This window comes from Pangasianodon hypophthalmus, chromosome 18, assembly GCF_027358585.1.
Source record: "Pangasianodon hypophthalmus isolate fPanHyp1 chromosome 18, fPanHyp1.pri, whole genome shotgun sequence".
NCBI lineage: Eukaryota > Metazoa > Chordata > Actinopteri > Siluriformes > Pangasiidae > Pangasianodon > Pangasianodon hypophthalmus.
The window spans coordinates 8,540,532-8,567,816 of record NC_069727.1 but is presented as its reverse complement, the minus strand read 5'-3'; the positions used below and the strand labels follow the sequence as shown (position 1 = coordinate 8,567,816).

The 27,285-nt window shown below is 38.2% G+C and overlaps 2 protein-coding genes across 2 annotated transcripts; both read right to left on the bottom strand.

Annotated features, from left to right (window-relative positions):
• Positions 1-317: 317 nt before the first annotated feature.
• c18h12orf56 (chromosome 18 C12orf56 homolog) lies at positions 318-15,495 on the bottom strand. Its single transcript, XM_026923364.3, has 14 exons — positions 15,004-15,495; positions 12,240-12,429; positions 11,628-11,682; positions 6,932-7,130; positions 6,024-6,097; positions 5,769-5,913; positions 5,227-5,315; positions 3,955-4,044; positions 3,782-3,869; positions 2,570-2,644; positions 2,370-2,447; positions 2,211-2,264; positions 1,978-2,105; positions 318-1,030 (listed from the first exon to the last, which is right to left on the bottom strand). The coding sequence occupies exons 1-14, from the start codon at positions 15,253-15,255 to the stop codon at positions 916-918; spliced, it is 1,632 nt and encodes a 543-aa protein (XP_026779165.3). The 5' UTR covers positions 15,256-15,495; the 3' UTR covers positions 318-915.
• Positions 15,496-17,320: 1,825 nt separating this feature from the next.
• Positions 17,321-22,297, bottom strand: zgc:162331 (uncharacterized protein LOC793007 homolog). Its single transcript, XM_034313362.2, has 4 exons — positions 22,009-22,297; positions 18,261-18,402; positions 17,993-18,175; positions 17,321-17,806 (listed from the first exon to the last, which is right to left on the bottom strand). Exons 1-4 carry the CDS (start codon positions 22,178-22,180, stop codon positions 17,575-17,577), a joined length of 729 nt encoding a protein of 242 aa, XP_034169253.2. The 5' UTR covers positions 22,181-22,297; the 3' UTR covers positions 17,321-17,574.
• Between the last annotated feature and the right edge of the window lie 4,988 nt (positions 22,298-27,285).

The window sequence follows — 27,285 nt, the reverse complement described above, 5'->3', positions numbered from 1 at the left end:
CATTTCATGATTTACAATCCCACTATCCGGCGTCACCAAGATGAGCTTGCTTTCGCTCCTGATGTCGTCCCAGGGAGTTTTTCTTCACCACTGTCTCCTCTGGCTTTTTCATTAGGAATGTAAATCTACATCTGGATCTCTGTAAAGCTGCTTTATGACAATGTTTTGTTTTGTTAAAACTACTATACGAATAAAGCTGAATTGAATCTAATGAACGCATGTACGTTTGCATTACCAAACCCTATATATACAGAATATTATTGTGAAATTCGGGGAACAATGAGTCAGAAACCATGAGCCTGGTGTTGATCTTCAGACTCTGATGTTTATTGCATACTTGAAGAATTTTCTAAGATTAATAGAAACATAACTTCAGAAAGGTTTGACCGGTTCGCTCTCAAACACAAGAAATGAAAAATATATTTTTAGGTATAACCAGTCATGTATAATACGAAACAATATGTGAATGAATATAAACTTTAGCAAGTGTTCATAGAGTCAAATAATAGGAAGCAAATGATTAAAAGTAAATATTTCCTTCATATACATAAAGTAGGCCTGAAACACATCCTATATAAATACAGACTACATTTAACTTTGTTGTTGTTGCAGTATGACAACAAAAGCTCTTCACTCATCTCAGCAACAATTATCCTGGTCAGAGAATCCATGTGATAAAAGTGTTCCCCTAGCTGTCTACACACAGTATACTGGACCCTGAATCATCACTTTGCCCTACTCCCTATTCCCCACAACTGGCCAAGTACATAATACACCAGTTATGAGTCCATGATCATCAGTTAATAAGATTAAAAAAAAACACAAATTTATCTAGGGCTTACAGGATATTTGTACAAATGTGTGTATGAGACAGACGGCTGTAAACAGTCCTCATGATTAACAAAGGTTCAGAGTTCAGGGCTTGCCGAGCACCAGGCTGAGCAGCTGGGAGAGGAGATGCCGTGCTGGCCTACTGATGGGGTAGTGAGGGGGAAGTTTGTCCTCTAGCCCTGACTGTCTCACATAATACCTAAAAAAAAGAAACAGTATGTGAAAGGTTAGAAGAAGTCACTCAGTAAACTCCATAAACATATTTCCTAAATGAAGCATTCATTGTGAAGAACTGAGAGTTAAAAACAAAGAGCAGAGTGACATCTGGGGGTTTGTGGAAATTACAACAGCTGTAAACTCAAGAGATATAAACAAATAATGTTTACAACACTTCACTGATTTTATATTAGATCTTACAGGTGACAAAATAAAGGATAAACCAACAAAGAGTGTGTTGTTAAGCTGTTGAGTCACCATGTGCCATCAGAACAGCTTCACTGCATCATCTCCAATAGGTGTTCAACTGGGTGGAGAACTGCTAAGTTCATAGCATATGATTTACATCATTTTCATACTCATTGAAGCACTGAGTGAGCTCTCGTGCTCTGTGGATGGGGAAACTGTCATTCTATAACACAGCACTCCTATCAGGATAGAAAGGTTTCATCATAGAATAAAGATGATTAGTCAGAATAATTGTGTATTGAATAGCACAATAAACGCCAGTTTTTTCCTTTAATCTGTCACTTGTCTGTAAGTGCACCAAAAACCGACAAACACCAAGTGCGTTAACTGGGATCTTCTGATAATCAGATCATTAAAATGGTGCAGTAAATGCATGACAATTTGAAACAGTCAAACTCCTTCTGGTGTCTCGGGAGAAGTTTGAAGCATTGGATCTCACTGGTCACTGGTGGTAATCTTAATTTGATACAAGGTTCAATAGATGATGGTGCTTTGCATTAGTGAAACAGGTTTTGATGCATCTTCAGTTTCACTAGCACTCATATGAAGAGCTTGATGTAAAATTATTGATTTTCTGATCAACTAGTAACACGTGTATATCAGCCTACATATGTTCATCTAGGCTTGGAATAGCCTGACTGCCATCTTATAAGACAAACCAGCCTCAAAAGTCACTCTTACCTGAACTCTTCTTTGAGTTCTGTAATAATGTAGGTGTTCACGCAGGTGTTGTGCTGCATGCAGGTCAGGAGCAAGTGGCACCGCTGGTATAAGAGGACAGCCTGAGATGGGCTCAAGGGAGACTCAGACTGTTTCAACATAACAAAATAGGCATGGATCATTCTGGTATTCAAACTACTTTCCCCACAAGAGCCACAGTCTAGTATATTTGGTATCCATCATTGTCTATTTACCGTATATGACATTGCCAGAACCACACGCTGGGCCTGATAACCCATAAACAGGAGCTAAACACAGATAGACCAAAAGTCAGTGAATCTAATCATCTAATGATCTAATGAATATCTAGTTTTGCTTCCAGAATGAAATATGATAGTGTCAAAGACACTTACAAAGGAAGGGTGGGCTTTAAGTGTTTCAAAAACCCAAGCCACAGTCAGAAAGTGTCCTGCATTCGGGATGCGACTTGTCTTTAAAAAACAAATCAGAAAATCCTTAAGGCTGTATCAGTGCACGGATTAATTTACTGGGGTTATATATAATAGCAGCATTGCAAATGAAGAGTGTTTAAATGTGTGACAGCGTAACTTACTTCCTGGCAAAACATCACCACCTCAAAAAGCAGAACGGACGCTGCATCCAGATACTCTGCTTGTAAGACCTGTAGCTGTGACACACACACACACACATACACACACACAAACAGACATCCTGGAATGTTAAACCAGACATACACACACATTATTATTATTATTATTATTATTATTATTATTATTATATACAGTTGGGTCCATAAGTATTTGGACAGTGACAATTTTCATAATTTTGCCCCTGTACACCACCCACAAGATGTGATTGAATCAAGACGTGACTTTCAGCTTTAATTCAAGGGGTTTAACAAAAATATTGCATTAATTGTTTAGGCTCAAATGTAATTGGACAATTCACTGATAAGCAGTTTCATGGCCACGTGCAGCCTGTTTCCTCGTTATTTTATGACAAATTAAGTAGATAAAAGGTCTGGAGTTGATTCCAAGTGTTGAATTTGCATTTGGTAGCTGTTCATGGGAACTCTCAATATGCGGTCCAAAGAGGTGTCGATGCAAGTGAAGGAGGCCATCATTAGGCTGAAAAAACAAAACTGACCTATCAGAGAGATAGCACAAACTTTAGGAGCCACCAAATCAACTATTTGGTACATTCTTAAAAAGAAGGAATGCACTGGTGAGCCCGGCAACACCAAAAGGCCTGGAAGACCACGGAAGACAACTAAAGTGGATGATCACAGAATTCTGTCTTTGTTGAAGAAAAACCCCTTCACAACATCTAGCCAAGTAAAGAACACTCTTGAGGAGGTAGGCGTATCTTTGTCAAAGTCTACAATCAAGAGCCTTCATGAATGTAAATACAGATGTTTTAGCTCAAGATGCAAATAACTGGTATCACTCAAAACAGAAAGGCCAGATTAGACTTTGCTAGAAAACATCTAAAAAAGCCTGCTCAGTTCTGGAACAAGATTCTTTGGACAGATGAAACCAAGATTAACTTGCACCAGAATGATGGGAAGAGATGATGACAGATGATTCATTCACATAGAAAAGAAATGCATTTTCCTATTTCCTACTTCCTGCCACTAGACATTTTTTTCCATTTCTTATTGCTTGGTAAAGTCTCTTTTTAAATGGGAAGTTAACTAGGTGGACTTTTTTCCCTGATGATATGAGTTGAAATGCTACTCAGACTCATCGAGTACAACAATATTACAAACTAAAAAAGATGAAAAGATAAAAGTGTCCCATCTTACCTCTGTGTGAGATGGAGAATTGCAATTGTAGGGCTCTAGCACTGGATCACACACCAAAGCCAAGAGCAAGGCTGCTGTCATGCTTCCCCTGGAACACATTAAAGGTGCCTCATATATATAAATGCACTACTCTATAGTCAGAGTGTCCAGTGATAAAATCTGAGGTTACTCACTGCTTGGATGTTAGTATGCTAAAGCGAGCAGGTCCTTTTTCCGTCTCACCAAACATCAGGCTTATGGTCTGAACCACTAACATGGAAAGCCTGGAGGCCGACAGAGAGCAGTGTAGTGCATCAGTAAGGTGATTACAGTGTTCTGCTCGAGTCAGCGTGAGTCATTTTAAAAATTGGAACAATCTGTACTAACAAGGCATGGTTCACTTTGCCCAACTACATCACTGAATACTACAAAGATGATGTTTAAGTCATTTTGAACTAAAAGTAACAAAGCGACATAATTAGACCTTTAGGGTTTTGTGTACTTTGTGTATTATTTCAATAAATATCATTTATAGTTGTAATTGTCACATCGGGACTAACTGTATCTGCTAACTCCATTTCCCATAATCCTCTGCAAAATAATGAAGTAAACGAAGTCTCATCACATGACCTCTCTCTCGCTCTCTCTCTCTCTCTCTCTCTCTCACACTCCCCATACTCTTACATGGCTCCAACTCCCCAGACTTTTAATCACACACATATTCATTTATTTATTCATCCATCAGGGTTGCGGCTGATCCAGAACCTATCCTAGGAACCCTGGGCACGAAACAGAAATACACCCTAGATAAGATACTAGTCAGTCTCAGGGCACCATACACACACGCACGCACACATGCACTTATTCACTAGTGGCAATTTAACGTATAGAGTCTACCTACTCGCGTGTTTTTGGTATGTTCCCACACGGATACAGGGAGAACCTGCGAAACTCCACACAACCTGAGCTCAGGATCAAAGTGGGGACCCTGGAGCTGATCCCAATCATCTGCTCGCCACATATACTCATTACAACTCTCTGTTTATTGCAAAGTATTGCTGCTAGCTCATCACTAGTGACATTACCAAGTCTCAGATTGCTTTGACTATTCTAGCTCACTTGTTCACCTGAACCATTGCATTTGCATCAATAAGCCTACATCTGCATCCGTAATGGATAGTGATATTGCTAAGAATTCTACATATGAGTATAGATCAGAGATATTAAGTATTTTATATAAAAACTTTACTTTGCACAACTGTATTGCTGTACATGTAAATGTGCCTTCTATTGCTAAGTAGTGATCAGAAGAGGGCTGATATGTACTTGTGGACCTAAGGGGATTCTTGAGTCACACACAGTGTCTAACTGTATCTAATTCAGCCTCCTGAGTACTACTGGAAGATTCTCACAGTTTTAATTGTGTTGAATGGTGTGCTTGGTTTGGACAGATGATGCAGACTCACAGTAGTCTGTCAGCAGTGTGTAGTCTGTCCTGAGAGAGCTGCAAGCTTTCAGCCAGCGTCTTCACCAGGAATGGATAGAGCTCAGGTGACTGTACGACAGACACACACACACACACATACTGTTTAAATATAGATGCACATATGCATACACATTTGTGTTTCAGCCATCATGACCATAAGTGAAATAAACATAAATTTAGACTGCATTAAATGTAAATACAAAAAGTAAGTAAATGTTATTATCACTTCATTACACTACTAGCAGCTTAAGCAAAATGGAATTCTTTAATTCAAAAGAAAAAAAAAGATGCAAAGCATATCATCATCGCCATGAGACATTAAGTACTCCAGAACCTATTTTAGATGTCAAACATTCTGCTTCCTTCAATTTTGTAAACGAAACCGATACACAGTGTGAAGGATTTGCTCAGTCCATTTCATAATAAATATAGCTGTCAAACATGTTCCCTTGCTCGTCTATCTTCTATCCCTAGTGTGTTGTGTGTAGTAAAACGATCCACTCGTTGTGGCTGATGTCGTACCCTCCAGAAGAGTGTTTTGACAGCTGGGTTGTGATGTGCAGCAGTACAGAGCTCCTGAAGCAGCAGGTACAAACTCTCCAAGCTGAGCTCGTCCTGTAACAGCTCCCCACTCAGCTGGCTGAACAGGTGACATGTCCGCTCCCAGCTACAGATAAAGACGGGAAATAAAGAAAAACAAAATAAACAAAACAGTCGTGTGGATGTGAGTGTTGACGTGAGTATGGTACAGGCTGAAGCAAGGAAACATGCTGCTACCTGAGGTTGCGTTTGTGTTTCTTGGAGGAGGCGGGGGATGACACGGTGCATGTCCTCAGCATCAGTGTGGATCTCTGTGATAGCATATTAGATGGACATTTCTGTTGAATGGGGTTAGACTGGTTTATTTTTTTCCTGATTTCTATCTAATGTTATTCCTCTTATGAAAAGATGTTCATACAGATATACTACAAGTTCTTCAAGTACAATCACACTAATGTATACTTGCACAGCAAAAAATGTGGAAAGTGAAAATATCTTGAATATAGTCATCTTTCTAGAAAATATATCTAGTATTTACTATTATAAGATTATAATAAATCAGATATAAGATTATTCAACCTATTTCTAGACATTTTTTCTAGACAATTTCAAACTTTAGATTTTCTTATTCTATTGCCAAATAATTTTGCTTTTTTTTCTAGAAATAAATGCTCAAATCTACCAAAATTATCTATAAAACAAGCTTGAAATTAGTTAAAATGTCTAGACATGGGTTTAATTTATATTTATAAAATATAACTTATATTTTTGATATCCAATTATAATTGTATAATATGAAATACTAAATAATTTGTACTCTATTAAAGATATTTTCACTTGCTAAGATGTCAGTTTTTACACTGTGGAGCAAACTATGGTGTGTCAAGCATACTGTATATGTACTTTATGTATGTACATATGTACTTTCTTACTTTTTTCTAGCAGATCAGTCACACAGGGCATGATTAACAAACAAGAATGTATATGTGTTTGGTAAACAGCTGTGACATTCAGGAAGGACAACAATCATAACTAACCAGATTAACACTACAACCTGAGTAAAGGGAGATCATCCTAGACATAAAATTATTAATTAAAACAACTTAAACCCACCCAATGATCATGAAAGCCATGGTATCTCTCACCATGATATAACTGTTCCAGGATCTTTGGAGGTGAACATATATTTGTGACGTGAGCATCACAGCATACAGATGAAGCTCAGCCTCCTTCTTCTCTTCTTCCTCTATTTTTTTCTCTCTTTCCCCAGCTGCTCTTTTTTTCAGTCTGGCCAGGACAGAGCTCTTACTCTTTCTCTTGCCCTTGCATCCATCTCCGTCATCTCTGGAATATGAATGCAGTGACCACTCAGTGTAGGAAATGCAGTGCAACCGCCACGTACACATACCCGGCAATAAGGACCTGATTAGATGATTGATAGACATGAATACTGAAATCATATGTATATTATGTCCAATTCACTGCAGATAGGGTTTTCAATTCATACTTTGATCTTTTTAAATGATGTATGAAGCTACAAGTGAGATAGCACTAACTATAAATGAACTCCAGCCACCAGTAAGGGTGTTCCAAAAAAAAAACAAAAATCACGTTTCACTGATCATATTTGTTTCAAACCTTATTATTCAGTGAAGTACTCATTGATGAAACTTTTTATCAAGTTATTGTCTTGGGAGCCATTTTAAAGAACTATTGAGTATATGAGTATCTTCTAACAGCGATTATTTCCTGTATTTTCCCCACAAATTCAATCAGAGTGTGACTTCAAGTACCCCTAAACTCAGTACTTCAATAAAAAAACAGGGAAAATTATGAATGAACTAAGTTAATAACATCACTAAATAAGCTCCACAGCTTGTCCAATAGTACTGGATGACATGATGTCCGTAAATGAGCTAGATTTTTTTTTTATAATGGTTAGCTAGCTGACTAGTTATTTGGGATGACAAGAGGACACCAAGTTGTATATTCATGGAATACCTTATTCTACCCCGCTAATGTGCTCTAGCCTCCTCTACATCTTCCAGTGACTGAGTCCTGTCCCTGGTGATGGTGGCAAGCTCTACAAACATCTATTAATCTGGAGCTAATGGCCTCCCAGGGGTGGAATGAGCCAATGCACTTGTGAGTCCAAGTGCTAACCATACCCATACACTCCGCAAACTTGCCTCATCTATAAACACAAACAGACGCAGGGGAACTGACGCGGGGGCGGGGGGGCGGGTGTACTACAGTGGCAAGCAAGGCTTTTTAATTGCCCATTTATTGTTGAAGACTTCCTGCTTTACTTTGTGCCCTATGAGCTGAGAAAATGACAGTGTGGTATGCCATAAACAGTGGATATAAGAAAGTCTACATACTCCTGTTAAAAGTGCAGGTTTTTGTGATGTAAAAAATTAGGTGTGATACAGCAATCAACAAAATTTAAGTGAAAAACTATATAAAATATTTTAGGAAAAAAAGAAAAAGAAAAAAACTTACATTAACCTGACTGCGTAAGTGTGCACACTTTTTAACTAATACTTTGTTAAAGCTCCTTTTGCTTGTAATGCAGCACTCAGTGTGCAACTTAGCACATCTTGATTTGGTAATTTTATTCCACTCTTCCTTGCAAAAATGCTCCAGATCTATCAAATCTCCTGTGCACAGTTCTCTGCATGACTGCCATTCCACAGTTTTTCAACAGGATTTAGATCTGGGCTCTAACTGGACCATTCCAAAACGCTGATCCTCTTCTTCTGAAGCCTTAGTTGACTTGGATTTGTGCTTTGTGTCGTTATCGTGCTGGAAGGTGACGCTTTTCTTCATCTTCATCTTCAGCTGTCTAACAGAGACCTGAAAGTTTTGTGCTAAAATAGATTGGTAATTGGAGTTATCCATGATTCCTTCTATCTTCTATATTCCTTCTACCCAGAGCCCCAGTCCCAGCTGAAGAGAAGCAGCCTCATAGCATGATGGCATGGTGCTGCCACCATCATGTTTCACCGTGGGTGTGCTGTTCTTTGGGTGATAAGCTGTCTTGTTTTTGCACCAAACATATGTTTTACAATTATGCAGAAAAAAGTTCTACCTTGGTCTCATCAGACCATAACACATTTTTCCACATGGTTTAGGGTGATATAGGCTGGCTTGGATGTTTTTTGAGAGATGGGGCTTCTGTCTAGCCAGCCTACTCCATACCCCAGACATGTGGAGAGTATAAGAGACTGTTGTCACATGCAGGGAGTGAGCAGTACTTGTCAGATATTCCTGCAGCTCCTTTAATGTTGCTGTGGGTCTCTCAGCAGCTACCCTGATAACTTTCCTTCTTGTTCTTTCATCAGTTTTGGAGGGATATCCTGTTCTTGATAATGTCTTCTCCACTTGTTGATGATAGCCTTCACAGTGTTCCATGCTACATCTAATGTACTGGGTATTCTTTTGTACCCCTCTGATCATAGCTGATCTTTATTTGGAGTTAATCAGAATCAATTCACTGATGACAGGTCTTTGATAATTACTTTTAAACATGAGTTTGAATGTGATTGGTTAATTTTTTCCCCTAAAAAGTTTCTATTTGTTTTTCACTTGAATTTGGTTGGTTGCTGTATCACATTAAAGGTGGAAAAATATCTGACATGATTTATCTTGGTTTCACAAAAACCTGCAGGGTTTTTTTTCCCCAGGGGTGTGCAGTTTTTTTTAACCTTTTACCAGGAGTGTGTAGACTTTTTATATCCACAGTATCATTGTTTCCAAATTACAGTACATCTGAATCTATATATTAATGGCTAGAGTGCATATAATAAATTTGTAGTACATTCATGCAATTTGAAAGACCAACTGTGGTTATTAGATGCTGCTTTTTTTTTTTTTTTTTGCCTGGAGATATTACATGTCCAAAATATGCATGTTCAAAATGAGAGATTGGGTCTCACTGATATGAGTGGATTGAATAAAATGACAAACTACTCGTCTGAACTAAATTTCCTGTTAATGAGTTAAAAACAATTGAAACATGAGGAGACATAACAGCAATAGGAATAGAAACAGGGTCACTTTATAAGGCTGAACGTATTGTACTCTCACTGAACTCATTAAAAAGTCATCGGTAACTTGACCGAGTTACTCTTCTGTTCTCTCTTCTTCTATCTCCTTGCTGCTCTCATTTACTCTCTCTCTCTCTCTCTCTCTCTCTCACTAAGGATCACATTTCAGGCAGCATTTTTTCAAACAAGAAACAGGTAATTCAATTTTTAATCAAGTTAAATTAAATAAGTCCAGGCAGTAAAATAATCCTTCCTTGCTATGAAGCTCACCCAAAGTATTATATATATTCTTATCATCCCCTTGATCATTCTGTATTGTTTTTCTATTCAGCCGTTCTCTACTGCCTACTTGCACCACAAACACCCTTCATGTCTTTGTCTCCAGGCCAACATTCACCCTCCCCTCCTGATGCTCTGCCTCCCAACGGGGGTCAGAGCTGGTAATAAACAGTTGTGAAAAACCAACAGTGTCCTGGCTATGCTTGTAAAACAACCATAAAGCACTACAGTGTCCTTCCGCACATGTACAGTAACTAAGAAAGAGAAGAAGAGTGAGAGTAAATCACACAATTTGAAATTGTTTCAATAATTTAGGATAAAAAAATCAACGATAACGCTAACCTTCTAACTTCTAACTTAACGCTTCTGTTGGACTGTTTGCACAGAACAGTTTTGGTTTCTCAATTTCGATTCCAAGCAGCAACAGTAAACCACTATATTGTATTTACAGTAGTTGGATACTGTCTTAATTAAATAGCTAATCACGATACACATTAAATTAGTTAGGATCTGTACTGACTGACTGTACTTAGGCCCAGTCTGATTAATATGGCTGTGTGTCAGCTGCAGGGTTAATCCTATCTTGATCATTGTATTATTAATCAATCAAGTCAAAAGCTGCGAGTTTAAATCCTGTCTTCGTAAGCAACTAAAGCAGGCCGATGACACGCACTATCGTAATCAGGCTTGTTCTTTCAAGCCATTGTACACAAGTCAGTCAGGAAAAACATGTAAGGTGGAGATAAGCAAGCAGAACAACAGAATCTCGCCATGGTTGTCGGAGAAAGGACGGCTTTATTGATGGGCAAATGTTGTAAAACACAGCGTTGTGTGTCAGTGCAGTATTGGGGAGTGAGCGGCCGAGCATGGCTGCACGAATGAGAGATTGGGCACGTCAAAGCAATATTAAAAGACATTTTAAATCTAGACAAAGTGTCCTTCAGAACAACCTAAATGCATGTTTGAAATAAACAACAGATAAAAAACATTAATAAAATAATCTACAGCACTTAGAAAACTACACTTCAAGATATTGAGATAAAATAATTCAAATACTTCAATGTGTTTGTGTTTAAACCATCACAAATTATATTTTATAGCTAATGAAAAATTAGTTCCAAACGTTCCATCAACCCTGTTACCAGAACACATTAGTCCAATTGAATACACTTATGAAATATTTGGAAGATTCCACAAGTCACATGTTCAACAGGAATTTCCTGAACATCATGGGAAGAAGAAAAGTATGTTCTCGCACTTAAACTTCATCACTGTTACTCAAATTGTAGATTGAAAGTAAATTATTAATTTAAAAATATTTTAAACAAATCAGAATGTTCTTAACGTCCCTGTTACTCATTAAGAGCAAGTTGCAGCCAGTGAAGAGAGCTTGTAAAAAATGAGATACTCTTGCCTGAGATGAGTTCACACATTTTTGAATAGCACCCCAGTCATGGAATCACCCAATGAGTGTGTGACTGGGAGTTGAAGACTTAGTGAGTGAAGTCTGTACCTATTCGAGGATGGAGACGTTCTCCAGTCAGGACCTTGCTGAACCCTGCTGATTCCTGTGCAAGATTGGAACAGATAATTGGAATAGAAAATAAACTATTCCTATTCATCGTTCTCAAATATTTTGCATTTTATTACTGGCATACAGTCAGAATTATTGGCACCCTTCCTAAAATGAGCAAATGTGAATATATAAAATAAATAACACAAATAATTTTGGGGGTTTTGCGGGTATTTGAGCAGTAATGTGATGTAAAGAGGACTAAAAGGCAACAGAAAGTATGAGCAAGCCCTGGCTTATTAGCTGTCAGAGTTATACAGTGTATTGAAATGTACTGTACATGCTCAACTGTAATGGTCAGCAACTTTGATAATAAGATTACATGGGTTTATGACATGCCAGTGGGAAATGGCAAATGAGATCTATTAATGATCAGCAACTTTATTAATAAGCTTACATGGATAAATAAAAGGGCAGGGAGAAATACTATATTTACCATTGCGTTAGTTTAGTATATGCATTTAAGCCATTTGATCATGTCCTTTAACTGTGGCAGGCTACAAATATTTAATAAATTTGACAAAACCTCTGTGCTAAAGCCTGCTGTCTTACCTTCCAGAGAGCAGCTTTGTCCATAGTTGTCTTGTTGACGGGGTGTGGCAACAGACTGAGGCTTGGTCAAGGCAGACCCCCTGTCTCTTGAACCATGTTTCCCAACATCTTTTGCATGTGTATGCACAACACGTATGTGGAGTGACTGCTCTTGGACTTTGCCACTGAGGAAGTCTGGGAGATCATTGATCTGTGGGTATATTCTCATAATTTATGTCATTCATTCATTTATTCATCATCTTCAGTAAGTGTTTTATCTTGGTCAGGGTTGTGGTGTATCTGGTGCCAATCCCAGGAACACTGTGTGTGACTGGATGAACACACCCTGGATGGAAGAAAAGTATGAGACCACCCTTTCGTTTATTCAATTTTCTGTATGGCAAATAAGCCTTGATTCTTTCTCATGTGGATCTAAAATGGCTAAAGGAGATTTTTCAGAGGGGACTAGATACAAGATAAGAAACTGGATATCTGAGATGTGGAGTAAGGGTTCATGGACTGATAAGTCTAAATTTGAAATCTTTAGAAGTAAAATAAGGCAGCATTTATGTCGCTGAAGCAACGAAAGACTCTTCAAGCATTGTCTATAACCATCACACAAGCATGGTGGAGGATCAGTGCAAGTATGGGGATATACAGTGTAACCACATCTGGAGTTGAGGAGATGTTCTTGATTGAAGGCATCAGGAATGCTGATGGGGAAGAATTTCCTTCTACACCATAATAATGACCCCAAGCAGTGAAAGAACAAAGAAGCTGCTGGTGTTCTCAGAACAATGGCCTGGCCACCTCAGAGCCCAGATCTCAACATCATTGAATGTGTTTAGGATTACCTGGATCACCAGAAGTGGAAAATGCAACCAGCCTCTAAGACTGAACTTTGGAGGTGTTTACAAGAAACATGGAAATGTACCCATGCAGATTTCATTGAAAAACTGAAAGCAAGCCTCGCAAAAACAATGGAAGATATAAAAAAGGCAAAGAGTGGACAAACTGAAAAATACTGAAAAATTGATATGGTTGTTGCAATTGTGCAATTTTCTGTTAATGTTATGTTTTCTGCTTTTTACCTGATGCTCAAAAAGGAATAATTTGTACTTGATTGGAAATTAAATAAAGGAAGGGGTGGTCCTTGATAGTCCATTTAGGTGGTCCACTGATTAAATGAATAAATTAGGGTCATATAAATTTTATATTAAGATGCTTTTAAGATGTTTCAATCCAGACATTTCTAAGTTGTTACACAATTTGTGGCAACGACATAACTCGCAATCACCATATACTTAATTTGTGGCCTTGAAATATCAACAAAGCATGGTGGTCAATCACAAAAGAAGATCTTAACATAACATAATTTTATCCACACTCTCAGAAATAAATTTACCAAACTGTAGGCTACTTTACCTGGTTGCTCAGGTGGTACCATCAACGGTACATCTTTTGTACCTTTAGTATGTATCGTTTACCTGGGAAGGTGCATGTGGTGTAATTAGCTTTAATTAGCTATTAGAATACAACATCAGTGGTCCTTAAGGTCCAATTATGTACCTTTAAATCATTTTTAGGTACATTATATTCATGTCTCCAGGTGAACGGTACAGAACAAGCAAAACAAGTACCCTTGATGACCCCAGGGACCCCACAGGGAGCTGTGGAGTTTGCTACAGAGAAACTTGTATTTAAATGCAAAAATCAGGATTTTAATGTTGTTATTTTTAATTTTGTATCTTACCATCTGAAACTTAATTTTGCATTTGTATTCGAAGCTGAATTTCAGGGAATGCGATTGAAATCCAAAACCAAGCCCTTGATACAATTTCTAAACAATAACATTCAGATTCAGTTTTTTGCATTCATGCATTGACTCAGTTTGGGACTTCAGCACTGCACTAGAAAAAGAGGTACCAAGCTGTACTTCTCCTTGTCACTGGTCGTGGAACCATCAAGAGTGCATGTTAGTGCCTTTAGTATGTATCTGCTTCTAATGACCAATCGCTGATCACCATTGCTTATCCCACCTGCTTATCCCACCAGTCTTCTTCATTTAGACTCTCTTCTTGGAGATCAGAATAAAAGCATATTATTCCATCCCTAACCTTTCTTTTTGTCTTTAACTGGTATATATTTAAATAATTTGTGGTGCCATGACCAACAACAACTTGTTCTTTTGAGAAATAAGATATAATATTGAATAATTCTTGTTTAAATTTAATTAATAATTAATTATGAATCAACTGTTAATTATTAATTACCAATTCATTAATTACTAAAGTTAAAGATACATCACATGTACCTTCCCAGAAAAAAAAAGCAACAAAACATTACTAGCCTAAGAGTACAAAACACATACAAAAATTCAAAATAAATAAATAAATAAAAATACTGAATATACTACCCTGCTGGAAAAAACAAAAACAAAAAAAAAAAAACAGTAGAAACCATCACAGAAATTCTAATGGTTTCCACTACAAATTTTATTACAAACCATCAGCTAACCAATAAAACTTGAAAAAAATAAAAAAAATTGAATTCTGAAACCCATTACTATTATTGGTCCTTAATGGTTTCCACTAGACATAACATGCCACCAATAGAAGGCAATAAATTACCAGTAGAGACCCACAGGGACCATTACAGTTTCCATTAAAACCAGGACAATTCCCATTATAATCATTAAAACCATTTACCAAAAGTACAGATTAAGACCTTTATTTCTGAGTGGGAGATGAATATAGTTTAATTTGACTTTTTTTTTTGCACTCACCAGCTCGATGTGCACGATGACGCTGAAGTGGAGAGCTCTGTGGAGTGTGCGTGGCTGGTACTCAGTCAGGTAAATGGAGTCGTCGGTGAGCACAACGTGCATGAACACCTTGTCGAGTTGCTCTGAAACGACCACACACGCCTCGTAGTACTGAATCCGCTCGTGCACGGCTCGGTCAGCGTTTCTCTTCAGAAACGTCTCCAGTTTACTGTTGCGCCGACACACACAAGTGTCCGACACAGGACTGGCCATGGAGTCCACCTGAGTCAGCTACACCCTACCATCATCCTCCCACAAAGCCCAGCTCATCTAGTGTGTCTTCTCCACACATCCCACACACACACACTGAACAAACAGTAGGCTACATCAGCAAGTTTTAACCGAGTCCCTGCTCTGAGACACTGTACTACAGAGAGACACACACTGAATACACTCCCTCAGGAACTTGTCTCATAACTCAGGGGGGAAACACAGACACACAACGAAATATAACCTGAAAAGTATCTGAGACATTTTTATGGCGTTAAAATGGATATTTTTCTCCACAAAAGAACAGGTGAAATGTTTTTTTTTTTGTAGAACAGGTGCGCCTTTGGACTGCAGGAACAGTGGTGCCATCTTGTGGATGTAACAGGCGCCATTTTGTGGATGTAAAGTCAAGTAGATGAAAATTCAATATGTGGAAGTGCCACAACTAGCTTCTCATTTAAACGTACATTAGCTGAGATTTGTTGAAAATTTTTGGAAAATTAAAATTCTATTGTATTTAAATAAGTCTCTAATGGTTAAATGAGTGGAGTTGAATTTTTTTTTTTTTTACTCACTGAGCCCAACCCTATTTCCACCCTTGTACACAAAACTCCGCCCCAAAACCTTACGGTGGTTCAACTAGAGTTAGTATGCTAACAAGTTTTTATTATTTATTTATTTATTTAACAATTTTAACAATTTTGTATACAAGACAAGGGTTGTAGACGGGACATATGTCAATGGGTTACAGCCAAGGGTTCATTCATAGCCAAACATAATAAAGTGCCAAAGCAAAATATCAGAGAAAAAGAAACAAGCATGCTAACAAGAGTTGCCCTTAGCAAGGCCTGTCCATGACATCACTTAGTTTCAAGTGCACTCGGACATTCACCTGCTTTAAAATCCAAGTTACAACTTGTATAAACATGCGAAATTGTCCTCATAATGGTTTAAGACAGATGTGAAGACAGATGTATTTCACTTTACTTTTGTTTGTGTAAAGCTGCTTTGAGACAATGACCTTTGTAAAAAAGCGCTATTCAAATAAAAATGAATTGAATTGAATTGAAGGTGCATTGAGGGTGTGTCTATAAAATGACTGACAGGAGGCCGATCAAAATACAAACAAACATTCTAGATCTGAAGGCAGGTTTCCAAACTGTTGTTTTTTTTCCAGCAATGGCTTAAACTTATTTATTTTTTAAATCACTTAGTTATTTTTTAAATCACTCTACATATTTTTCCACATTATTTGCACTAGTTAGAAATGAAGAATATTGTCTATTACACCTTTAACCCCTGCTGAAAAATCCAGCTGCTAAAACACAGGCTGAGGTGGTCAAGCTGTTAGACTGTCTATGCCAGCTGATAAGTTATTTTCCAGCTTCCTTATCACTTGACTAAATTGATTAATAAACCCTACATTTGAGATTTTCTGCCTTATATGTTGTTTTATTTTCTCAAAAACATGTATGTGCTCTATCATTAGTAGCAGTAATTGAGAAACGGTTTCCTCTGTGTTTTGGTATCTAGCTGCTAGTCAGTCTATACAGGATTTTTCAGCACTTGGGAAAAGCTAGGCTGCTCTAGTAAAAGATTTTTTTGCACATGGTTAAAAAGTGTGGAATGTTTATAAGTGACTGGTAGTTAAGTGATATTATACCATAACGCTGTTGAATTCACAATTCTGATTGGTTAGGAGGTGTTGATTAATTTTCTGTAACAGCACTGCACAGACAGCTGCAAATCACAAGTTTATATTAATGAATTGCGTATTAGTAATAAACAAGTATTAGTAATTGTTTATTATTCGAGTGGTGGACTGTCAGCACAGATAGGCAGGTGATGTGTGTTGTGTTGGTATGAGTGGATAGCAGTGATTTCTAAACACCTCTGTGTCACTGCAAGGCTCATAAACAGTTCACCAACCAAAAAATCGTCAACCAACAGCATCCTGTCTTCGGAAACTGACACTAATGAAGGGTAAAAGATGATGACAATAAATGATGCATGCAAAAATAAGGGGGAGGGGGGGGGGGGTGTCTGCTATAAATGCCAGTAAGCGTACACACTGTTTAAAAGCTGCTGCCTAATACACTCATTCAGGCAACACACACACTGTCCAGTCAGTGTCACTGCTGTGCTGAGAATACGTCACCATCCAGATACCATCTAGTCAGCACTGGTTCTATGTTGTACAGCAACAGATGAGCTACAGTTAGTAACTGTACACCTAAGAAGTGCTTCTATGTTTGTTAATAATTACTATGATATCACAGACAGAGAAATGAAGAGTGCTTCTGTGTGGGCCATAACAGGTTGTCAGTATAGCCACAAGGGTGGTGTGGTGCTAAATTTGTGGAAGGTGGGGGTTACAGGCTGAGCGGGTAGGCTGCTTGTCAGTGTAGGGGTTGAAAAATGGAGGTATACAGGTATGCTGGAGCTGGTTGGAAAACTGGGAGCTGTCAGGGAGGGCACTCTCTGCAGGGGATACAACTGGCTCTCTGTATGGTACAGCCCAGGCAGGGGATCATTCATCAGGCTCTCCTGACTCCTGACACACACACACACACACACACACACACACACACACACAATTCAGCTTTGTTTTTACTTGTATACATTTTGAAAAGTTTTGCAATAACTGTTTCCTGAAAAGACATCTAGATCCAAATCCATCTAGCATAACAAATATGACACTTTGTACTATTATATTCATGAATATGGAGATACCTCTCACCTCTGACAGCCATGGTTCTCATAGCCATCAAGTCTGATCATATGCGGGTGACTGTTGCAGCATAGACAGGACTCTAGGTGCTGAGGAAGGTGGTATATCTTGGGAGGAGCATCCCAACTTCTCTCAAGCCAGTAATCACTCCTAAGACGGCACTGACGTTTATTTCTCTTCTTCAGAAGTGAACTGAACCATCACCAAAAACAAAAGCAACATACACTATTCACTTCCGTTTTCTCCCAACCTTTTCTACTTGTGCGGTAGTGTGTACCTGCTTATGCTTTCCCTCCGCTTGTGTCTCTCTTGCAGGTAGCAAATGATGAAGGACAGTGACATGACGAGGATGACAATGCAGCTTATTACCGAAGCCAAAATAGCCACTTGGAAGCCGTGGTCCTCTGGTTTCATGATGGCTACGGAAGAATATGAACAGAATTAGTCCAAATCTTTTTTTATTTTAATGTTATAAAAGGTTCTTAGCACAATCTGTATCCAGAACTCCACTAATTCCAATTTCCAAAGGACCCATTTCCTAGGTTTACCTGCACAGTAAATAGAAATAGAGTTTACTAGGACTCAGTCTAACCTTTTGGGAGGTAGTTACTCCACTGAGGGGTACTGCCATGCAGAATACATGAGATTTTCTCACTGCCCACCAGCTGGAAGCCCTCATGGCACCCGAAGGTCAGCAGTGTGCCCACAGATGCCCCCGTTCCCTTCTCTATGGAAATGAGCCTCTCCAGGGAGGGAACGAGGACACAAACCTCACATCTGATAGACACTCATACTCCTAACCCACACATAGACATCATTAGCAATCGCTAATAAGGCTGCTATGACTTAGACAGACGTAGAATACATACACATTTTAATGCTGGGATAACAAAGAAGGTGCTTCTCCTTTCCCTTTCAGAGAAGGCTCCAAATAGAACACATTATGACGTGTTCTTATCCTCTCCTGATAATCCTTTCTCTTTTCGTCTTACTTGCCTTTGTCAATATACTGTAAGATCAAGCTCAAAATTGAGTTCAGCTGGTTGACAGGGTACATGGGGGGAGTGTTTATTTTTCTCACCAGTGTGTGTATGTGTCCACAGTGAACAAGCAAGAAACCGACCCTAAGAAGCATGTGATAAACCTGCATTCCTGTCTCATTAAGCCGGGTTTAACTGGCATGGCAATACCCACTTGGGCTTACTGATTTGATGACGCAACATGGGTTCACAATCTATTTCTCTTTTCTTATTTCTGTTCCATCCATCACACTGTCTTGGGGTGTTGCCAGATTTCTGTCACAATATACAGAAATTTCTGCACAGTTACAGAAGTGTTCTGGACTACAGTACTGCTTCCTGCTCGTGAGTACGCACAGACCAATCTGAAACGAATCTTTAATGGCTTACCTGCTCTCCAGACACTATATGGAAGTTATGAAGTCAGTCATGAAGCATTTTTAATCTTACAGGAAATTAAGTTATTTTACAATTCCACAATTTGCAATTTACAAATTACATATTTATACATTTATGATCCATTCCCAAGAAAGCAAAAGAGGTCCTGGTGTTATTATTATTATTATTATTATTATTATTATTATTAACTCTACTGCAGTAGTATCTTGACATATCTTGACATCAGATTTTATGCCTTTTTTTAATTTAATATAGCCTTTTCAGAGTAGTGAAAAGTGGAACATTTACCTCTTGCATTGTTATATACTTACTTTCTCTGATCCAAGGTGTAAGTTTCTCTGAAGGGTGTAATTGCTGTTATTGCTTACAGTAGCAAGCAATCACAGAGCTGGCGGTTAAGATTTTCTTAAGTCTCTCCATTTTTTCATTTTTAAATGTATTTTTATTTATTTACTTTTCTCTTCCTTTTGTTCTGTCTCTTTTTCATTCCCTTAGGAGTGGCTTTAACAGTGCACAGAAATGTAAATTTATAATTGGGGAGAGAATATGGTGGTGGCACTTTTAAAAAAGACAAGATTTTGTCAATTCTACTCAAATTAGTTATGAAGCAGTAAAGCGACAAACGCAAACATTGGCAACAGGAAAAATCCCTCAGACCCACACACCTTTAATCACACAACTACACACAACTATGTTTGAGGGGGTTTGGTTCTTACAGTGTTTGGCACACAAAATAACGAAAAACCTGTAATCTTTTTCTGGCGTTTATTAAAATTTGGAAAAACATTTTGAACAAAAACAACATGTAAATATGCATAAATTATGCAGCAGCCTGTACACAATATATAGTACTGTGCAAATGTCTTAGGCACATGCAAAGAAATGCTGTAGAGCAAAGATGTCTTCAAAAATAATGAAACTAAATGTTTCTATGTTAAAAAATACTATAAAGAGCAGTAAACAGTAATAAATGAAACAAAGTCAATATCTGGTGTGGCAATCCTTCGCTTTAAAAAACAAATAGTAGTCTCAGGTACAATATGTGCAGTTTTATAAGGAAATGAGCTGTAAGTGTTACTGAGCATCTTACAGAAGCAGCCACAGCTCTTCTTTGACTGTCACATTAGCTTGTTATTTTTGCAGCAAAACCCAGCAGCCTTCATTATGTTTTTTTTGTCTGAAAAGTGTCTCTTATGGAATCTGCTGCTTTCTTTACTGACAAACAAACATTTTTCTGTAACATTTAATTTTGTGCTGGAAAACTAATATTTGGAAATCTAAAATGTTTTTATACTGAATCAATAATGTAGAAGTCATCAAATAAAAATCTATAACAAAGTTTGTACTAAAAAAAAATAGGGTGCCTAAGACTTTTGCACAGTACTGTAGCTACTGCCATTTCTTATCATCCGTGAATGTGAATGCAAGGTTAAATAATCTGTGAATTTCAAATTTCAAAAGAAATTTCACATTTCAAAATCAGAATACCTCTGAGTAGCTGGACACTTACTGACAGAGCCACATGTACAGGTTCTTAACGTTTACTGTATAAAGTATTACTGTAAGGTCCAGCGCTCACTGTGATACTGATAAGACCTAGTTCAGTTTCAAAGCTGGTGATACTGTAATGGACCTGACAAACTGCCAAAGGCGAGTCAGCAGACTTCCACTGCTGTATAGCAAGAAAGCCCCCATTGTTTCACCTGTGGAGTTGGGATCAAGATGAAGAACTTATCCGTCTACGTAATATTTCTTGAAAAGATGGTTAGAGTAGGTATTCTTGTAGGTACAACGCCAAACCTTTTTTTGTTGCTGGTCTGGAGTTGACACTATACAGTGGCTCCACAAAAATGCCACATGTTGACCGGGGACTGTAACCCATATCCAAATACACTTGGCTAAATCACTGCAAAATATAAGCACATTTTCAAAAGTTTTATATCTTAAAAGAAAATCATCAGCATCACAATGGCATTAGTGTGCTGATCTATAACCCAAGGTAGTGTATTTCTTTTGGTCAAGATTTGAATCATTATGAAAGCTCTGTTTGTTTCATTTAAGGAGATTTGTGTATTTGTATTCTGGTTAGAGTTAAGAGTACCTGTTCCTATTTCCTATTTAGTTTTTAAACACACACACACACACACACACATTATATATATATATATATATATATATATATATATATATATATATATATATATATATATGTTTTGTTTAAAAACTAAATAGGAAATAGGAACAGGTACTCTGTATATATATATATATATATATATATATATATATATATATATATATATATATATATGTATGTATATATATATATATATATATATATATATATATATATATATACATATGTGTGTGTGTGTGTGTGTGTATACAGTACTGTGCAAAAAATACTATAAAGAGCAGTAAACAGCAATAAATGAAATAAAGTCAATATTTGGTGTTACGACCCTTTGCTTCACAGCAAGCCACATTTTAAAGTATCCTTTAGCCTTACTATAATTAATTTGCAGGAATTATTCCAATTCTCTGTGCTTGATATGCTTAACTGCTTGCTGTAAATCTTTAAAACCATAGAGAGAATGCAGTATGGCTCACCTGTACAGTTATTTGTTGGAGTCACACTGTTATTAGTTGACTCTTTTTCTTCACTAGCATCCGTGGGACTGAGGGATGGAGTCCCAGTAGAAGTCAGTGACGAAGCCAAAGTCCACATAGAAGACATGAACAGAAACCACAACCGTCCTGCCCTCCTCCAATCCCTCTCCATCACGGCTCAGCACTGGTCACAAAAACCGACTAATGCGTGAGTGAGCTTACTTTATCATAGTTGGTGAACTCTAAGCTGCTCAGAGTCCACACACAGCCCTCACTAAGTGCTTTCGTACTAAACTATGTTTATTCTGCAGCCTCAGAAAAGCTCAGCTCCGCCTGCTCACTTCATAATGATGCAAAACAGCCGTCACATGTTTCACATGATTAACCTTCAGATATCACCCATAACAGGGAGGCACGGTGGCTTAGTGGTTAGCACTGTTGCTTCGCACCTCTGGGGGTGGGAGTCCAAATCCCACCTCTGCCCTGTGTGCACGGAGTTTGCATGTTCTCCCCGTGCTTTAGGGGTTTCCTCCAGGTATTCTGGTTTCCTCCCCCAGTCCAAAGACATGCGTTGTAGGCTGATTGGCATTTCCCAATTGTCCGTAGTGTGCGATGGGTGTGTGTGAGTGATTGTGTCCTGTGATGGGTTGACACCCCGTCCAGGGTGTCCACCACCTTGTGCCCCAAGTCCCCTGGGATAGGCTCCCGGCCCCCCCACTACCCTGTGTAGGATAAGCAGTACAGAGAATGGAATGGATATTTCCCATAACACAAACCCAAGAGAGACAGATGGAGTCAGCAGCCAGGGGTTTACTTGTCTGCACAGCACAGCTTGGTACGAGTATGCACTCATAAAGGAATAAAAGATATTTTGCTTTGTAAAACAATCATCACAAATGTACTTCATGGGTTTGAACACAATTTTTGAATACATGTAAAAATACACACGTACAAAAAAGTGCAAATATGTAAGAAGAAAACGTACAAAACATCCTATTGTGTAAATCAATTTTCCATAATGAGGTTTCAGAGTTACAAATGAAAACAAGAAATGCTTAATTGTGTGACACTTGAAATACATGTGCTCATATCCAGTAGTGTGAGACTCCTTTTTCATAACTGCACGTTTTACCATCAGTGTGAGAAGTGAAGTACCATTATCCAAAGTCAGCATTACAGGGACTAACAAATTACATCACAGAGAATATATTTGTACATTGGTGTATTGCAGTATTAACCCTACACCATAGACAGTAACTACACTGTGAGTATTTTTAGAATGAAATATTTATAGACATAAGTATCTATGATCAAAATGCAGTTTGTAATTTGTGTATTTAGACTCATAATTTCAGTGATACCTTAGGAAATTCACTCAGCCTAGACAATGGCTCCACCTACAGCTACAGTTGCTGAGCCGTGTGTTATCAACTGCAGTTACTAGTAACACCCCTCACCTCAAAACTCTTCACCTAATCCACTCAGGTCCAGTAGGCTTGACTGCTACCTCTAATAATACTCATAGCTCCAGAGATCTTCTACAGGCGACCTACTTTTAAAACAAAGGAGGTACCTTCTAACACAGAGAAAGGTGTGCAAGGAAATAAAGGAAACACGGAACATTATTATATAACATTATAAAACATTATAATGTTATTATATATAACATTATAAAACATGGAATATTTACATTCATTCACTGACTGATTCATTAACCTTCAGTAACCTCTTTATCCTACCATAGGAACACTGAGTGCAAACCAGGGATACACCCTAGATAGGATGTCAGTCCATTGTCTTATTATTGTCTGCCATGCTAGTGTCAGTGTCTCACTGTTGTCTGCCATGCTAGTGTCAGTGTCTCACTGTTGTCTGCCATGTTAGTGTCAGTGTCTCACTGTTGTCTGCCATGCTAGTGTCAGTGTCTCACTGTTGTCTGCCATGCTAGTGTCAGTGTCTCACTGTTGTCTGCCATGCTAGTGTCAGTGTCTTATTATTGTCTGCCATGCTAGTGTCAGTGTCTCACTGTTGTCTGCCATGCTAGTGTCAGTGTCTCACTGTTGTCTGCCATGCTAGTGTCAGTGTCTCACTGTTGTCTGCCATGCTAATGTCATTGTCTCACTGTTGTCTTACTGTAAGAGCCTTTATCTGAACAATGCTATCAGATTATTTTTCTAAACACTATTGTTAAAGCCTATATCTAACCACTACTGTTAGAGTCTTCATGCAAACACTGCTACTAATTTTTTTTATATCAACACTGCAATTCTTTATCGAAAAAACTGCTGTTAGAGACTGTGTCCAAACACTGCAGTCAGAGCTTTCTTCCAAACATTGCTATTAAAGTACTTTTTCCAAACACTGCCAATAGTCTTTATAAAAACACTACTATTATATTATTTATCTAAACACTGATGTTAGAGTCTTAGTAACTTAATTTTAGCATCTGGAGTGTAATGTAGCCTGGACCAAAAAAATGGGTACACTTACCTGGAAGGTACACCCTGAATGCATAAACAAATGGAATATGTGGAATATGTATACACATGTGGAATATGTATACAGTACGCTGGAACTGAAACGGACTTAATTGGGCTTATACAAATCTACACAAAATAGCCCATAATACTGAAGTGGAGGGGATTTCAATATAGTTTTACAAATAAGTCGTCCACCTAGTTGTCCACCTAGTGGCGTAAAAGTGCCAGAAATTCACTTATATAGTCTTCTTTACGCAAAGGTAAAATCATGATAATGATTACAATGATGTAAAACTCAAACTAACATATGTCTGAGTGGACAAAATTTTCCAAAAATATCTTCTGGGATGTTTTATTTTCTTAAAAGATTAGTCATTATTTGGTTATCTGCCACACCTGATGCAGCCCATCAAGGACCATCACAAGGCTTAAACATTTAAAGAAATAAAGCTGTCACATACTAAGTTCCTTTATCTATTAGTTTAATTCTTGCTAATTTTCTGACCAATGATTCGTTAAGACCATTAAAGCTTAATGTTTTGCCATTTTGGGCTTGTCCCATTTTCTCAAGTAAATCTCAAGTAAACTCTACCACATGTAACAGGCTCAGACATTTGCATCTCAAACATTTGCATTAATCACAACCCATGCTGAGAGGGTGCATCAGACATTCAAAAGTGTGGTATTTAAGGTAAGAGATCTTTTGTCGCTGTGACACAGTTCATCCGTCTTTAGTGATTTAGCTTAGAGAAATACATAGCTGCTGCTGGAAGCTGCAGTGACAGAAAGCTGTTGAAGGTTTGTGATTTGCACTAGACTCTGTGAGAGCGCAAACACAAATTCATCATCCATCCATCCATTCATCCATTTTCTGTACCGCTTATCCTAAACAGGGTTGCTGGGAGCCTGGAGCCTATCCCAGGGGAATTGGGGCTGTGGACACCCTGGATGGTGTGTGCAATCGTGTATGTATAGACAATTTGGAAATGCCAATCAGTGCATGTCTTTGGACTGGGGGAGGAAACTGGAGTAGCCGGAGGAAACCCCCGAAGCATGGGAGAACAAGCAAACTCCACACACAGGGCGGAGGTGGAAATCAAGCCCCCAACCCTGGAGGTGTGAGGCAAACATGCTAACCACTAAGCCACTGTATCCCCCCACCCCGATTTATCATAATGATGCTAAATTAAAAGAAGTAAAAGTCCAACCAACAGCAAGGAAATGGCTGGAACTAAATTAGCTTCTTTCCTTCTAGGGAGGATTTTGATAAAAGTCACTGTGAAAATATTCAAAATAGCACCATACACACTTCATGCTTTTGGCTCTGTAATCAGAATTTCTTGTGGGGCATTAAACACCTTAAACACCCAAGACACAAGTTCATTGTTTCTGTATTGTATACTGTTTTCTTTTCCACCTTTGGAGGTGTGGAGGCAGAAATGGACTCGTTTGCGAAGACTTTCCTGAGATCGAGTCTGGGAGAGAACAAAAAACAGGGTCATCATAATGTTCCTAAATAACAATAAATCAATAGTAAAAGCAACAGCACTAAAACCTCTGGAACTAAATGAACTCATTTATTTCTTCTTTTGGGAGTCATTCACCTTTCCAGAAAATGGTCAGACATAATATACTGCATATTGTTATATTGTTGTATATTGTTGTATTGTTGCTGCATAGAATTCTTTTGTCATCATAATCAGAATTACTAGTGAGACATTAAAAAAGTTTCACACCCAATTTACAACTTCACTGTGTTTCTGTAAATAATGATAAGATAAAAAACACTTTGTGACTGTTGAACCTTGGCCAGTTCACTCTTCACCTCTGACACAGGGGCTGTAGTAGGCCCCGCCTCCTTTGGGGGTGTGGTTTTTGGAGGTGCAGGAAGGAACCTCCACAATGTCACTTTGTTTAGGCTGTGTAGGAGCCATAGGTGCAGATGATGGTGTGCCAAAAATGAGAGTGACAGTTTGCTGATCAGACACAGGCAGAAATGCTGAGCTAAGTTCCCCAGGAGCCGAGGGCTTCACATGCTCATCTGAATAAAACACATAAATTAACTGAATTAAAAGCCATAAGACAGAGGAAAGCACATAACAAACATTACAACATTAAGTCCTGTGCAAAAGGATCAATTTCAAAGTAAATGATGCTCAAAAACGGCCTAGTTCCATTTGCTGACGTTGTGCACTTCCTCGAGTGCAGGGAGACAGAAACACACTTGACCTGGCCTTTCATGACGATTTTCCTGAGATCAAGTCTGGCACTACAACTACTGGACCAAATTAACTTCTTTACTTCTAGGGAGTCTTTTGGGAGTCATTTTAGATTTTCTAGGTATATGTAGACAGTTATACAGTTATTAAGCTAAACATATGTGACAGAATAACAGAGCTGTGTTCACGACCTGGGCCTAGAGCACTGCACATTTATTCCCTATAAAAGTCACTGGAAATATAATCAGAATAGCACCGTACACTGTGATTAACACTGTGCCTTTAGCTTTACACACCTTGAACACCACAAGACAAAAAAGACAAGTTCACTGTGTTTTAGCAAATAGAAATAGGATAAAAACTCTGTGTGGCTGTTCCACCTTGTGCATTTCAGTCTTACTCTACCTTGTGTAGTTCAGACTTTCTCTGTCTTTTTCTGCTGTACCTCCATCAGAGGGCCTCACTGATGCTGATCAACCTCCAGTTTTAGTTAAGTACCACATTCACACCAGCCAAAAAAAAAAAAAAAAAAAAAAAACCCACCCTGCTCTGACCAATTGATTACTATTAGGCTACTG

Bases quoted from the DNA above. Each gene is read 5' to 3' on its own strand.
- c18h12orf56 (XM_026923364.3), bottom strand. From the start codon at position 15,255: ATGGCCAGTCCTGTGTCGGACACTTGTGTGTGTCGGCGCAACAGTAAA. The intron at 12,430-15,003 runs GTGAGTGCAAAA...ATATACCCACAG, and splicing joins TCATCGTGCACATCGAGCTG to ATCAATGATCTCCCAGACTT. The intron at 5,316-5,768 runs GTACGACATCAG...TCTGTCGTACAG, and splicing joins TCAAAACACTCTTCTGGAGG to TCACCTGAGCTCTATCCATT.
- zgc:162331 (XM_034313362.2), bottom strand. From the start codon at position 22,180: ATGGAGAGGGATTGGAGGAGGGCAGGACGGTTGTGGTTTCTGTTCATG. The intron at 18,403-22,008 runs GTGAGCCATACT...ATTCTTCCGTAG, and splicing joins TCCAACAAATAACTGTACAG to CCATCATGAAACCAGAGGAC. The intron at 18,176-18,260 runs GTACACACTACC...GTGATGGTTCAG, and splicing joins CGGAGGGAAAGCATAAGCAG to TTCACTTCTGAAGAAGAGAA.